Source organism: Lytechinus variegatus, chromosome 9, assembly GCF_018143015.1.
Source record: "Lytechinus variegatus isolate NC3 chromosome 9, Lvar_3.0, whole genome shotgun sequence".
In the NCBI taxonomy this organism is placed as follows: domain Eukaryota; kingdom Metazoa; phylum Echinodermata; class Echinoidea; order Temnopleuroida; family Toxopneustidae; genus Lytechinus; species Lytechinus variegatus.
In genome coordinates, this window is record NC_054748.1 from 36,382,755 (window position 1) to 36,396,798 (window position 14,044).

The 14,044-nt window shown below is 37.1% G+C and overlaps 1 protein-coding gene across 50 annotated transcripts in view; it reads right to left on the reverse strand.

Annotated features, from left to right (window-relative positions):
• Positions 1-14,044, reverse strand: part of LOC446193 (hyalin) — an 84,253-nt gene that overhangs the window by 63,163 nt on the left and 7,046 nt on the right. For 49 of the 50 annotated variants that reach the window (XM_041616990.1, XM_041617013.1, XM_041616999.1 and 46 more), the window contains exons 2-5: positions 8,880-9,005; positions 5,537-5,734; positions 4,510-4,686; positions 1,014-1,262 (exon numbers count right to left, since the gene is read on the reverse strand). In XM_041616990.1, coding sequence (XP_041472924.1) covers positions 1,014-1,262; positions 4,510-4,686; positions 5,537-5,734; positions 8,880-9,005 — 750 coding nt within the window. The remainder of the gene's footprint in view (positions 1-1,013; positions 1,263-4,509; positions 4,687-5,536; positions 5,735-8,879; positions 9,006-14,044) is intronic. The other variant, XM_041616976.1, reaches the window with a different exon arrangement.

Below are 14,044 nucleotides of genomic sequence, written 5' to 3' on the forward strand. Positions count from 1 at the left end.
TTGGTAGGGTAAGACAAGTGCATTGTGGGTACAGACAAAGGTGAACATGGGCAGGGAATGAAGTGAATTGTGTGTAGGGAAAGTAGTCGATTGTGGGTATGGCAAATAAAGGATTGAGGGTAGTGAAACAAGGTGCATTGTGGGTACCAAAAAACAGATAGTGGGTAGGGCATAACAGATTGTGGGTAAGAAAAAGGAGATTGTGATTGTTTGTATGTGGATAGTGGGTAAGTAAGGTAAACAGGGGAAGGGGAAAAGGATACAGGAGATAGAAGAAATGTAGGAAAGACAAAAAAAGGAATGAAAAATGCAAATATATAGATTAAGGACAATGCTAAAAAAAAATCATCTATATAGAACACTCAAATGGACAAAGAATATATACTACCAAGAGGTAAATCATATGGCTAAACAGAGGAACAGTATAAATGTTCATGCAGGGAGGAGCTTTCACCAAAATTATCCAATTCAAAGCATTTTGATGTTGACAATAAAAGATTGTACAGTAATTATAAAATGTACTTGGAGAATTATAGAAATGTTGATGTTCACCTGGACACAAGGTAGAGAAATACCAAATAGCAAGGCTGTAAAACACTGCAAAATATTGAGTTTAGAGTATTTTTGTTACAAAATATAGCACGCTTTGCCTGCCACTGCAACAGAGCAGAAAGGATAATTATTGTTAGGAATAGATGCAACTACTTGCACGCATGATCGGATAGGCCTGGGCGATGTACAACACAGCAAGAAAAGATAGGTTAGAGGAAACATCAGGTTACCAATAACATACTATATTTGTTTCATTGCAGGAAAATATGAACTAAAGGCCTAAAGCCATATCAAAGGCAAGAGTCTAATATAATGTTAGTATCAAGAGATAGGATAATCCAAGAAAAGAGTAAGAAAGCACAATTTTGTACATACAATTACATATAATTGTAGAAATTGTTGGACAATTGACAAAAAAGGACGTCGTTGACACACGGTACAATTTACTCCACACTTCTTACTTGCTGTGACAGTAATGGTAAATGCACACTGCCCGATGTTTCCAAACTCGTCAGTGGCAGTGTAGACGACCGTTGTGGTAGTCCCTGTGATGAAGCTCTGTCCGGGGTTGTGGCTGGAGACCGTGGTGACAGCGCTTGCATCTATGGCCGTGGGAACGGTCCAGGTCACAGTGGTGCTCGGGGTTCCGATCTCGACATTCACATTAATGTTCTCGGGGCAGTTGGCGAAAACGGGTGGGGTGGTATCGACTGCATAGTATGGATAGTTTTACGAACCCTTTACCACAGTATGCTGACTATGTCAACAATGAAACTGAAAATTCTACACAAAAAAGAGGTTTCCTTTAAATCAAAGTTGCGTAACTATTCATAACGTTCTCATAGGCAGACATGATGGAGGACAAACAAAAACCTGTCCCTCAAACTGGGATAGATCATTTTTATGGTCAATGCATAGGTTTCCCATTGCTATATCCTCCACCGTGACGTCACCCGAGAACCCTCTAAAAATGGTCTTGAGCAAAAAAATATCTGTATTCTTTTTTTAGTTTATTCCCCTTTTGACTAACCTTTGGATAAAATGAAACTGATCTGTCCGTCAAGCGTGAGTGAGCATATTTCAAAGGCATATTGATACACTTCAAGATGAAAACAATCATTTAAAAATTCACTGAGTCAAATTCTCTGATGAATGCTGAAGTGCCGTTTTTTATCATCTATCCATTAGGCCTAGTCACACACGTAGTTTTCAGGGGTTTTAAGGAGAAATTTTCAGTTTTGTCCAAATCAATGAAAAAAACCAAAAAAATTTGCAAACACTAATGCTCTAAATTGTTATTTAAATAAATCATAGTATGAATATAATGATTGAGTGAGCACAAATGCTAAAACGTGGTCTTGATAAAACACAAAAAATGACTCCTGGTCTGTGATTGTGTATCTAGTTGACAAATTGATTTTATTTTTTCTGCTGGAAAACTTTTACTTAAAGTCAAATCAGTCAGAACTTTTGTCATTTTTTTAATTCTATAGCTTGGGAACCTCTTTTTTGTGCATTTTTTTTTCACCTGACCATAGTAACAGCCAAAGAACCATAAACATACTACTATCTAAAGAGGTTGAGTACATGTATATGTTCTTATAGGAAACCTCAACCCGATAAAGTTGATTATAATAAAAGCATAAAAATTAGAGAAAAATATTGGTGAAGGTTCAATGAGAATCCAAAGACTATAAAGGGAATGATAAACTATGTATTTTGAAAGTTTTGTTAATTTATGACATCACAGAGGGGTACATGTAGCTCTTTTGTGACTTGACGTAAATTTCCAAAATGTCATGTCAAAAAATTGAAATAATTCCAAAATGCTTATATAGCGCATATCACTGCCAAATCCGTCCCTATGTACTTAATTGGATATTATTACCCTGGCTTTAGCCCCGCAGCCTTTTACAGTATATAAAAAATATACATTGTAGTCTATGGAATGTATATTTCATGATATATTGGGAAAGTTGCTCTCATATGACATCATACAGTAACAACTTAAAGGTTTCATAACTCTTTCTTTTTTGACAGATTTTAAGGGAACTTTCACCGATATTTTCTCTTATTTTTCTGCTTTCACGAAAACAAACTTATCGTCTGGGTGAACACCCCCTTTATCGATACAGCGGAAAAGAGCTCAAATCACTGATCTTTGAAAGTTCTTCGTTAGTATCAAAAATTGAATATTACAGCTTAGAGCTCATCTGTGGGTGCAATTCCTACCACAGCAGCACAATCAGAGCTGCCAATTTAGTGCAACCAACAAGAATCTGAAAAAATAAAGGAATTTGCCAACACAAACCTTAAAACCTGGGGGTGTTTCACAAAGATTTAAGTATGACTTAGATCTGCACTTAAATACAGATATGCGTATGGTATGAAAGCCTTGACCGCATTGGTAAGATCGTGTCATGAGGACGGGCACTATTGCGTATCTATCAATGAGATTGCGCGTTACATATCATGTACGCGTTGGCATTTAAGTGCGACTCAAGTCAGGCTTAAATCTCTGTGAAACGCTCCACACTGTGAATGAGAAACTGTACAATGTATTCAGTGATTCTCAAAACTTCATTTTATTTTGAAATATTCACCCACAAATGCCCTGGGTCGAGTTACCTGAAATGACATTCATCTAATTGCCAATACATTGTAAGTTGTATGAAAGAGACATATCGAGACGATTTTTCTCAATAAAACACAGGGTTCTTCATATTGTAAGATATGAAGACAAAACCTAATGCAGAAATATGTGGTTGCAAAAATGTAATGCTTGGCAGCTCTGTTTGAGCAATGTGCAAGTGTTGGTTGTTGCTCTGTCATCGAACTGAGAGCAATTCCTTCAATGACTGATCTGGGGCCCCATTTCATAAAACTTGTTTTGATAAAAAATTGCAAGAATAGTTAAAAGCTATAAAAATCATTCAATGTGATTGGCTGATATTAAACTTGTTACAGAAATTGTGCTCTAGTTATGATAGCAAGTATTGATGAAACGGGGCCCCTGAAGTGAACAAATGAGAAGTAACCCAAGATTTCCCAAGCATGTGGGAGTGTTTAAGGACACCATTAGAAGAAAAATTGTTTCCACAAAGCAATTAGCAGGGATAGGACTAGGAAATAGGTGCATGTAGGCCAATTGAGACCAGAATCGGAAAGAGCAAGTGAACTCACCACAAAGAGAGCATTAATCATTCAAAATAGTTGGAAACTTCAGAAAAGTATTAGCGTCAATGTTTCTACATGTTATCAAGGTTTCTACTACGGAAAAGACCTTGAATAAACCTCAAAAGTAGCACCTCATCTAAAGGGAAAACCAAAGTGACAACAAGAAGCAAGGGCCCATCTCATAAAGAATTACAACTGATCTACATTTGGCACCACTGTAAACCATGGATATCTTGACTATGATTGGCTGCTGATCCCTGTTACCATGGTAGTTGCCATCATCGCAAAGTTACAATGGTTGTAATGCAATATGAAATGGACCCCAGGAAAAGAATACTACTTGTAATATAAATAGTCTCAGGGGGAGGGGCAAAACTATTTCTGGGGTATTTGGGGGGCTCAAGAGACAAAATTTGCCAGAAAGTAATTGGACTGGGAATTTCTGTTCCCTAACTATAAGTACATCCATGGGGCTCTTTACATTTCACATTGAACCCTATGGTAATTTCAGGGGGCCTTTGTTTATCAATTTTTCCAGGTTTTGGGGGGCTTAAGAGCATTTGGGGCAACTTCCCCCAAGCTCCATGTACCGTTTCCCCTGGGGGCCCTGTTTTCATAAAGACTTGTTATAATAACAAATTTTGCAATAAAGGTTACAAGCTACTGAAATCCTTCAATCTGATTGGCTGATAGTAAATTTGTAATAGAAATGTAGCATTTGTTATTATTATCACAAGTCTCCGTGACACAGGACCCCGGTGATTAGGATGGACATCTTACCAACAGCAGACCAGGAGATCTCAAAGCCATTCCTCTGAATGTTTTTATCAGTTCCAAAGTACATCCAGAACACATCGCCAGCGATGGTGAAATCATCGGGCTTGGTTGAACCCTCGAAGAAGTAGAGATCGGGAAGAACTGTTTCAGCGTTGATCTGGGTGTCCTCGTACATCAATCCTGCATGAAAGAAAATATGGGTGCCATATGAAAACGGGATTTGTGATAAAATATAATAATAAACAGTTCTTGTATACACATATCACAGTTATGAATAATGTCTCTATGCGCTTTCAAACGACTTGGATATTATTACCCCAGCTGTAGGTTGGCAGCCGTAATTACTAAGATTACAGCGCACACGCATTTCAAGGAATAAATTCCAGCCAGGTACCCATTCACCTCACCTGGGTTGAGTGCAGCACAATGGGGATAAATTTCTTGCCAAAGGAAATTACGCCGTGGCTGGGATTCGAACCCACAACCCTCTGTTTCAAAGTCCGCTGACTAATCCAATGGGCCACAACGCCCCATACAAGAATAGGAGATAGGAGGAATTAGTTGCGGCAACAACTTTTGAAATGATTTCAAACAGAATCAAAGGTAATGAGCATCCAAGCGTGTGTAGGTCTACGTATAAATTTTAAAAATGTGTGCAAACGGAATAATTTTCCTGGTATCGCATCGCAATTGCTCCACATTTTGTAAAGACTGCTATGCATAAAGTCTTTTGTATAGCATATTTTTACATATGACTGTACACTACTTAGTTGCGAGCTTTTCTCTTATGACCAAAAATGCGATTCAAATTTGTAAAGCAAAATTATTATGGCAGAAAATGTGTAATTGTGGGCAATATTCACAGTCTTTGAGGATATTGAATTTCTTATGTTTGTTAATAGTCCCATCAGTCTGCACCCAAAGAATCAAGGGCCCATGCACCTGTCACCCGTCAAAAAATTACCATAATGACTCAGCCCTTATTGGGACAGTTCACGGTCCTATGTACGCTTTCACAAAGGCTACTTACCGGCACCGACGTAGAGTTCATCCTTGAATTCCTCAATGTCGAATAGGTCACTGAAGGAGAATGTAACGCTGGTGGCGCCAGGGATGTACAGAAGGTATAGGGCCCTGTACCTGTTGTTGTAGAGGCCAGGGTAATTGATGGAGCTGAAGCTCCCAGTTCTACAGGAATCTCCATAACACGTAAACACTTCCTGGTTGTCTGTTCATCAAAAAATAATACGACCGATTGCTAGGTTTTTAACAATACTACAATGCATGTATGGCATACAAGTGTCAAATAGTCAGATGTACATATACATGTACGCTGTAGAGGGTTCCAACAATTCACAAGCAGCCATATTGAATGACATACAATCAAAACATGCATCGAGTCCCTGATAAATTGTAGTTTTTCTATGGTCTTATCATGCACAGGTTTCCTATTATTACATCATCCTGAATGGCTCTTTGTGACATCTATACTGTTAAACAAAAATTCCAGCTTAAAAAAAAGAAATTATCACAATATTATTTACATATACATAATAAAACTGACCAATAATCTAATATACACTATATTTGCTCCTCCATCTAAACAACTCCTTAATATAACGAATGTAACTTTACAGCCCTTAATACAATGTTTCTCAATAGCTGGAAACTATTATCCAGTCTTAAGACATGGATAGAAATTATTCCATAAATAACTTATAAAAGAACTGTTTGAACACTGATACAAACATGAACTTTGTGTTGGTCTACAAGAAATCAAGCTTTACTTCTAGGTTAATTCTTCTGTGTCCCGTAACGCTAAGGCTAACAATTACTCGTACACTTGATTTTCACAATCGGTTGTACATGTACATCGTAGTCAATGGAATCAATCATAGAAAAATGTTCTGCGATCATTGCTATGTTTTTGTGTTACAGGATCTTCACAGGGTTCTGCAGCCTTTCTTGAAGAAGATATTAAAAAATGACTGCACACTTTATGACTTATGAGTCCATGTAGAAAGGAGTAGCCTATTATCCAAATGATTTTGCAGGGTATTCTGAAAACTGTCCAGTAAGAAGCTGTATTGATGACATGCTTTGGGAAATTAATCTAATTCAGGAGTAAACATATTCTATGACTTTCTTACCAATTAGGGCAATCATTTCCCAATATTTTTTTCTTTCCACTTCAAGCTTTCCAACATGTCAATTTTATACTGATCCTCGACTTGTCAATTTGCCGACACTCCAGAACACCAAAACACAAAGCTCAAGGGTCATTTTTCAGTGATCAATTGAGGGGCTAATTTTTACTGTCAAAATCAATGCAATCAATCAGTCTGATGTTGCTTTCACATCAAGGTACGGTGGTCGCACCGACTGTACCAAGCAAGCGTACCTTGATGTGAGAGCAGTATAAAAAATGTGCCCCATGGTCATTCAAAAGGGATTATGTCAGCAGGCCCTAGAGCTGTGACAAGGCACAAAATGCTTTGGGGCAGGTCACTGCTGTCTGAAAAACCAAATATAATAGGCCTCTTTCAGTCTATACACACCGTGCTTTCCTAAAAGGTTTCTCATTGAAATTTCTCACAATAAAAAACACAAAAGCAAGCATTTAAAGACTTTTTAAATTAACTGATAAGATGACTCACAGAACACTCACAGGATCCACAAGAGCAAATCTTTGATGTTTTAGATGCTGGTTTAGAAAATTCAATGATTTCTCTAGCAAACCTTAAAGACTAGGAAATTCATTCAACATGTTAAAACTCAGTATGGGGAAAGGAGGATTTCATGACGCAAATTCTGATGACTTTTCCATGGACAGCTGTGATAAGCTATAACAATGCATTCAATTTCATAATGCTCTTCTGCTTTATTTTTAGCATTTTCACAGCATTTTAAAATCCTCACATTTGGGGCCTGTTACATAAAAGTTAATATTTGTGACCTTCCATGTACCACTCCAAAACTACCAATAAGTTGCAAGGTAAGGTTCTCTATTCAATAGTCAAAATAGTAGTATAAGTCTCCAAAATCCAAAAATAAAAAATAATAGCTTTATCTATAAGAGCAATTCTTCTTAACTTCATACTGTAAATTTGAAGTCGTGAAATTGAATAAAAGAAAAGATAGAAGAGTGTCTTGGACACCACTATTTCAGACTGCTTGAAAGTTTCATTGAGATTACACATTATGCACATCTCATGCTTGAGTGAACCCCAAACTTCAAACCTTGTTTTCTCCTTATTTTTTAAGCTCTTGCTGAATTTCCTCTGCATTCAATCAAGTACTTGTAATGGTTATCTTTGGTCAATTTTAACACATCGTTTTAAAGCTCAGGAAATGAATTTCAAGCTAAATGAAAATCTAAATAATCATTTTGGTCGACGTATTGTTGGTTTTGGGGTGGCAGGCCACATTTTATTAACTTTTCCATCCAATGGTATTAACTTGCATGGAATCCTTGATTCTGCTTGGCTGTTGATCGTCATTACCATGGTAGTTACCATTGAATGGCAAATTTACCATAATCAATTTGGCCCTAATTCACAAAGGTGGTTTTGAAAACCCACGGTTGAGTCCATGGTTTATGCAGATTTCATGTATAAATTACACTTAATTTAGCACGTATTGGGCGCGTGTATAAAACAAGTCCAATGCTGAAACGCGCTTTTGTCAGTGCGCCAGATTGACGCCTGTTACCATGGTTCGATAGATATTTTTTTCATGAGTCCACTGTTTGAAGAGTGGACTAATGAATAAAAACAGTGGACTCATGAATAAAATAGCGTTGATAACCACGGCAACAGGCGTCAATTTGGCGCACTGTGATAAGAGCGCGCATCAAGATTGGACATTTTTCATACACGCGCCCGATACCCGCTAAATTAAGCATAATTTATACAGGAAATCTGCATAAACCGTGGACTCAACCGTGGGTTTTCAAAACCACCTTTGTGAATTCGGGCCTATAACTTTTATGCAACAGGGCTATGTTTGGTTGAAATTAATTCTTTTTAAATCTATTGATAAGATGACCAACAAAACACTCGAAAGAACCAAAATGCACAGGTTTGTGATCACTAGCGATTGATGGCATTGGTCAGTTGCGATGTCCGTCGCAAGCTCATATATCCACTTTTGAACCAATCAAATTTGCCGTTTTAAAATTTGCAATTGATCATAAACATTTGTTGCTACGGGGCCCATGGGCTGATAACACAGAGCTTAGCCATGATCGTAGAACATTTTTCTACGATTGATTCCATTGACTACAATGTGCAACCAATCGTGGAAATCAAGCGTACGATAAGTCGCTACCCTTTCTGTTACGGGACCCAGGTTTCACTGTATTATGTACTTACCCGCAAACTGATCACATTCAACGCCTTGCGTAAAAGGCACGTTACATTCACAGACATACGGTAACTCCCCAGCCACATTTCTGTCGTAGCAGTTGAGACCGGCTGAACATTGATTCGAGGCACATTCTGCAAGGGAAACGGGGCGAAAGATAAATGATTGTTAATAATACATTTATGTAGGTTATTAATAGGGCTTTCAACTTTGGAAAACTGTTCAAATTAGTGCTGTCCTGTTCATCTGTATGGTAGGGGGTCCTAAAGCTACGCACTACTCATCGCGCATGCAGCCAATGCGCACTCTGTGTGTGGAAGTGTGACTGCGGAGTGAAAAACGATTCCTATTCAATCATTTAGAATTTTGGAGTTCGCTTTATTTTCATATTATCCTATAATAATATGAACATATTTAAGAAATTGAGGCACAGGAAATACTATTTTTCTGCATGATAAATCAAGTGCGTATCGTTAGGATCCCTTCTACATCGGGCGGCAAAATCAAGAGGTGTTCGGAAATTTTATATCAGTGAGTTTTGTGATATTTTCTTCTTGGTTTATGATTTTTAGAATGTTTGCCAAAAATTAATGAAAGATAATTAGTTCAAATATTAAAATTGGCAGTTTTATATTGTTTGTGAACAAATTGCATAGCTTTAGCCCCCCCCCCCCCATCATACACTATGAAAGTCCATTCTACTCCAAATATTTCCAATTCTCTATTGAGGAAATAGATTCATCCCTATCAAAAAAGTCTTAGATCTTGTCCCCTCCCCTTCCCCTTATTATGTGTAAGTTAGGCCCTAGACCTGCTGTACTTCCATTGAATTATTGATATAGATCTAGCCTAGGCCTAGCTCTAGTTTGTCTTTTCTATTCCCCTTAAAAATCAAAATAGATTTGAGCTGGTCAGTTGCTGAACTGGGGCTCTGCTGATTTGCTTGAGCACTAGGTTTAATAGAAAAATGTTGATATTTCTGAAAATGGTCTAGATAATTTGGCATTTCCCATATTGTCGAGGTGATTATCAAGACAAAGTCAAACTCGATCAAACTCAAAGCTACAACTTACAAGTATACAACCGATTTTTAATAAGTTCAGTCATTCTGACTTTTCTACTTCCAACGTCTGGTAGCACCATAAATCGAACATTCACACAGACAAAAGTCCAGATAGATGCATCACCATCTCTGGCTCTCTGCATGCACCCATTACCAGACTCATTCATCACAAGTCACAGCCATGCACATGCAGCACAGTCACACTCATACATACATGTAACCCAGGGAGCTCCGGCCCGCATTTTCGTGGGCCGGAGCTAGCCCAGGACTCGTCCGTGTAATACTAGTCACTTAAACATATACTCTCCAAAATGCGGTAGAATGTGGTCGCAATAGCACTCCAAATAAAAGGATAAAAACAAATGATGCACTTAGCTCAATTACTACTGATGAAGGTCTATCGTGACACACTAATCCTGACATTGAGGCACAAACTGGACCATCAAAAAAAGGAAAAGTTAGACGTCTATGTCGCGTTCGTTTGGTATCGATCGGCCATTTTGTTCTCAACTTTGACAGAACAAACGAGACAGAACTTTTCCTTTGAGGGTCCAGTTTGTGCCTTAATGTCAGGATTATTTAAGTGTGTCAGGATTACTTAAGTGTGTCACGAAAGACCTTCATTCATTATTATCAAGGTAAGTGCATAATTATTTTTTCCCCTTTTATTTGGAATGCTATTGTGCCCACATTACCCATTTTGGAGACTATATGTTTGACTAGTATTACACGGACGAGTCTTGGCCCTGAGCTCTGCATCTGGCCCGACCGGATGCGGAGCTCAGTCACACACAGTGACACACATGCAATGCATTGCACAGCCACAGTCAGACTCAGTCTCAGTCAGACCCTACCAATGACCAAGTCCAAGATGGTTTAGCCAATCAAGATTAAGATTATTTCTTTCTTTTTCATTAATATAATAACCAGGGGCCTGTTGCATAAAAATTTCTACCTGAGAAAACTCTGGTAAAAACTGAAAACTAAGGTAAATCTGATTTCTGCCATTGACTTTAACACAGGACAAAAACTCCGGTAAAAACAACCCGAGTTTTCTCAGGTAAAAAGTTTTATGCAACGGGCCCCAGGGGTGGTATTCTGTAACTCTGTCATAACTTTTGTCAAAAATTTTGTCATTTCTCTCCGAGATATGACACCGCTATGATTGTCACAAATCGGTATTCTGAACATTGTCTTTTCCCTGTCATATCTCTCAAAGTTCCCACCCATCTTTTCGGAAGCGAGCCAATCAAAATCATCGTTAGTTCTCAGTTGGAGCCCTTCTAGCCAATAGGAAAGCCCCGTGGCAGGTAGGGCGTATCCCCCAAACAGTTGCTGGCATCGCGCAACTACGCGAATATTGATGCGCTTAATTAAAAAGAGAGACAGGGAGCTGCATGTGAACAATTTTAGAGGAGAAGTATAAAAGTAAGGAAAACAGAGAAAAAAAGGAGGAATAAAAATGTAGGGCCTAACTAATTGTAGCATGAAAAAATAATTTTGAAAATTGTCATGGAAGATGAGTGAAACTAATACCACAATCTAATCTAAATAGTATAATTGTTTGCTTGACATTCAGTCGGCAGGGTATCGGGATATTTGGTACTAAAAGATGACAAAATTTATGACTGCTAGGGCCTACCCCCCTGTCATAACTTTTGTCATACCTTTTGCTTGTATAAAAGGATTACGCGCATTTAAAACCGCTTATTTTTGCTGCGCGCTAAAGAGAAGAGACAAAATTTATGACAATTTTTGTGACAAAAGTTATGACATCCACCAGAATACCGATTTTGTCACATCTCTGAGATAAGATAAAATATGGAGAAAAGACAATGTTCAGAATACCGCCCCAGGATCAATGAAATTATTCCTCGGAAGTCAGAACAGAAGGATATTACTAAGACCACACTAAAAATAGCAGTAGGCCTAGATCTACAGCAGTCATGCACGTCTATAGCCTCCTTGAGGCGTTCAAGTGCAGTATTCACAAGACAAGACATATTATGATTTTGACACCTTATTTGAACACACATAACAATCAATTAATGGGACCACAGACACAGTTATTACTTTATTACTAAGTAAAAGCAACACTTGCTCTTCGATCATGTAAGATCTGAACAATGCATTATTCTGAAACTTGTCGCATATGAATACAATCCTGAGCATCACATTATACTTAAAATATTGAATTTGGGTGGAATTAAACGGAAAACCCATACAATACCAAATGATTTTTGAATGAACCGCCAGCCACTTTCAGTCGATCGCAGTACTTTGTGCACTATCGAATAGTATCGATATCAAATTCGATCGAATTGAAGAAATCTTTAAAAAAAATCATATTTCTGCACGATAGGGAAATGTTCCTTACAGTAACATTTTTTTTTAACGAACGTAGTATTAATAAGAAATGAAGATTAAAATAAGCTCTAAAATTCTGAAATCTTATTGACATCAATTGATAACTTTTTTATAAAATATGTTTATTTTCCTTTTTATGCCGCTCAAATAGCATATGTGGCATCGAAAAAAAGTATGATATTCCACATTTTTTATTCTATCACAATAAACGTTGCAGATCTATATTATATTGTTGACATGATCAAAATGTTATATTATCCAACGTAATCTTTTTGTCTTTTACCCCTTATTGCCAAATTTCAAATAGACGGGTTGACTTTCCTTTTATTCAATGGTTATTCGTTATAACTTCATATTGATGTTCCGCTTAACCTCCTCAGCCTTTCAAATCTTAACTTACAAGGAATAGTACATCACATATAAACAAAACATTTGGTAATTGGAGCTAACATAATAGCAAGATGCTAATCGAGGTGAGCCCCAAATAATGTCATCATAAATTAAACAATAATATTGTACATCAACTGATTCAGTACTATTATACTTACTACTATTGCAGCAAATTTCGACCATTTTTAGTGAACCTATTTACAATATTTACAGGAAAAATATCTAAATTACTCACGAAGACTCTATATAGAATTATTTGTTTTCAGGCAGTATTTTACCATACCAAATTAATCATAATCTTCCAGTAGCATTTAATTTTAACGGTTTGCTAAATATCTTGCGACTTGGGGTGTTTCTATTATTACTTGGCAGATGATAAAGTAGGATCAGAAAATGAAATTGATTGTTTTCCCAAATTGGTATTGTTTTTGTCAAGATTAACATTTCTCTATATATTTCTTGTATTGTAAGGATGGTCTATAAATGAAAAGTAATCAATAAAACTATGCAGCAATTAACCGATTATTATAAATCGTGCATAAATACTCCTATCAAATATTGGTATTGGTACTGCTTGAAAATATCGAGAATATTTTGTTCTCCTCCTCCTCCTCCTCCTTCTCCTCCTCCTCCTTCTTCTCCTTCTTCTTAATTCTCCTTCTTCTTCGAGCAGTGAAAGGCAAGTATAAAGAGAGCATAGCTAATAAGCCTATATAGGGGAACCTGACAATTAAAATTATCATAATACTCAAATTCAACTCTAGCGGTGAAAGTTCTTAAGTCAATAAAATAAGTAGCAGAGCATACAAGAACGGTAAGCCAAGACTTTCTTGGGGTTCACATAGAATCTAAACAAACCTATTGAACACGAGGCAACACTTTCCAACTCGTGTCAACAATGTGATAACTTTCGCAAACTTTCACGAATAAAAAAATCGAATCGCGGTGGTTTCTGTTGAGAAAATTAAGGAGTAGAGGGGCATGGAGTAATACTAGAGACTCGACATAGGTTATATATACACTTTCAAACAGTTACCCAGTATGAGGTAACTGTGTTTTTGCATTGTGTGATGATGTGTGAATGTGTGTGTATGTGTGTGTGTATTTGTTCATAACCCTTTTTATCAGTTATATTATTTGTATATTTGTAGGGCCCCGGCTATAAGCAGTCTTGCTTCTTAGGGGCCCTGACCATTAAGAAACTTGTAACCTGTTATATTTTGAATTTGTTGTATCATGTTATTTTTGTAAATATTTTTGATGTCTTTTTAATGGTCAATAAATTGAATTGAATTGAAAAAAAAATTGAATTGAATTGAAGGTGACTATACCCAGGACCAAAATCCAATTGAA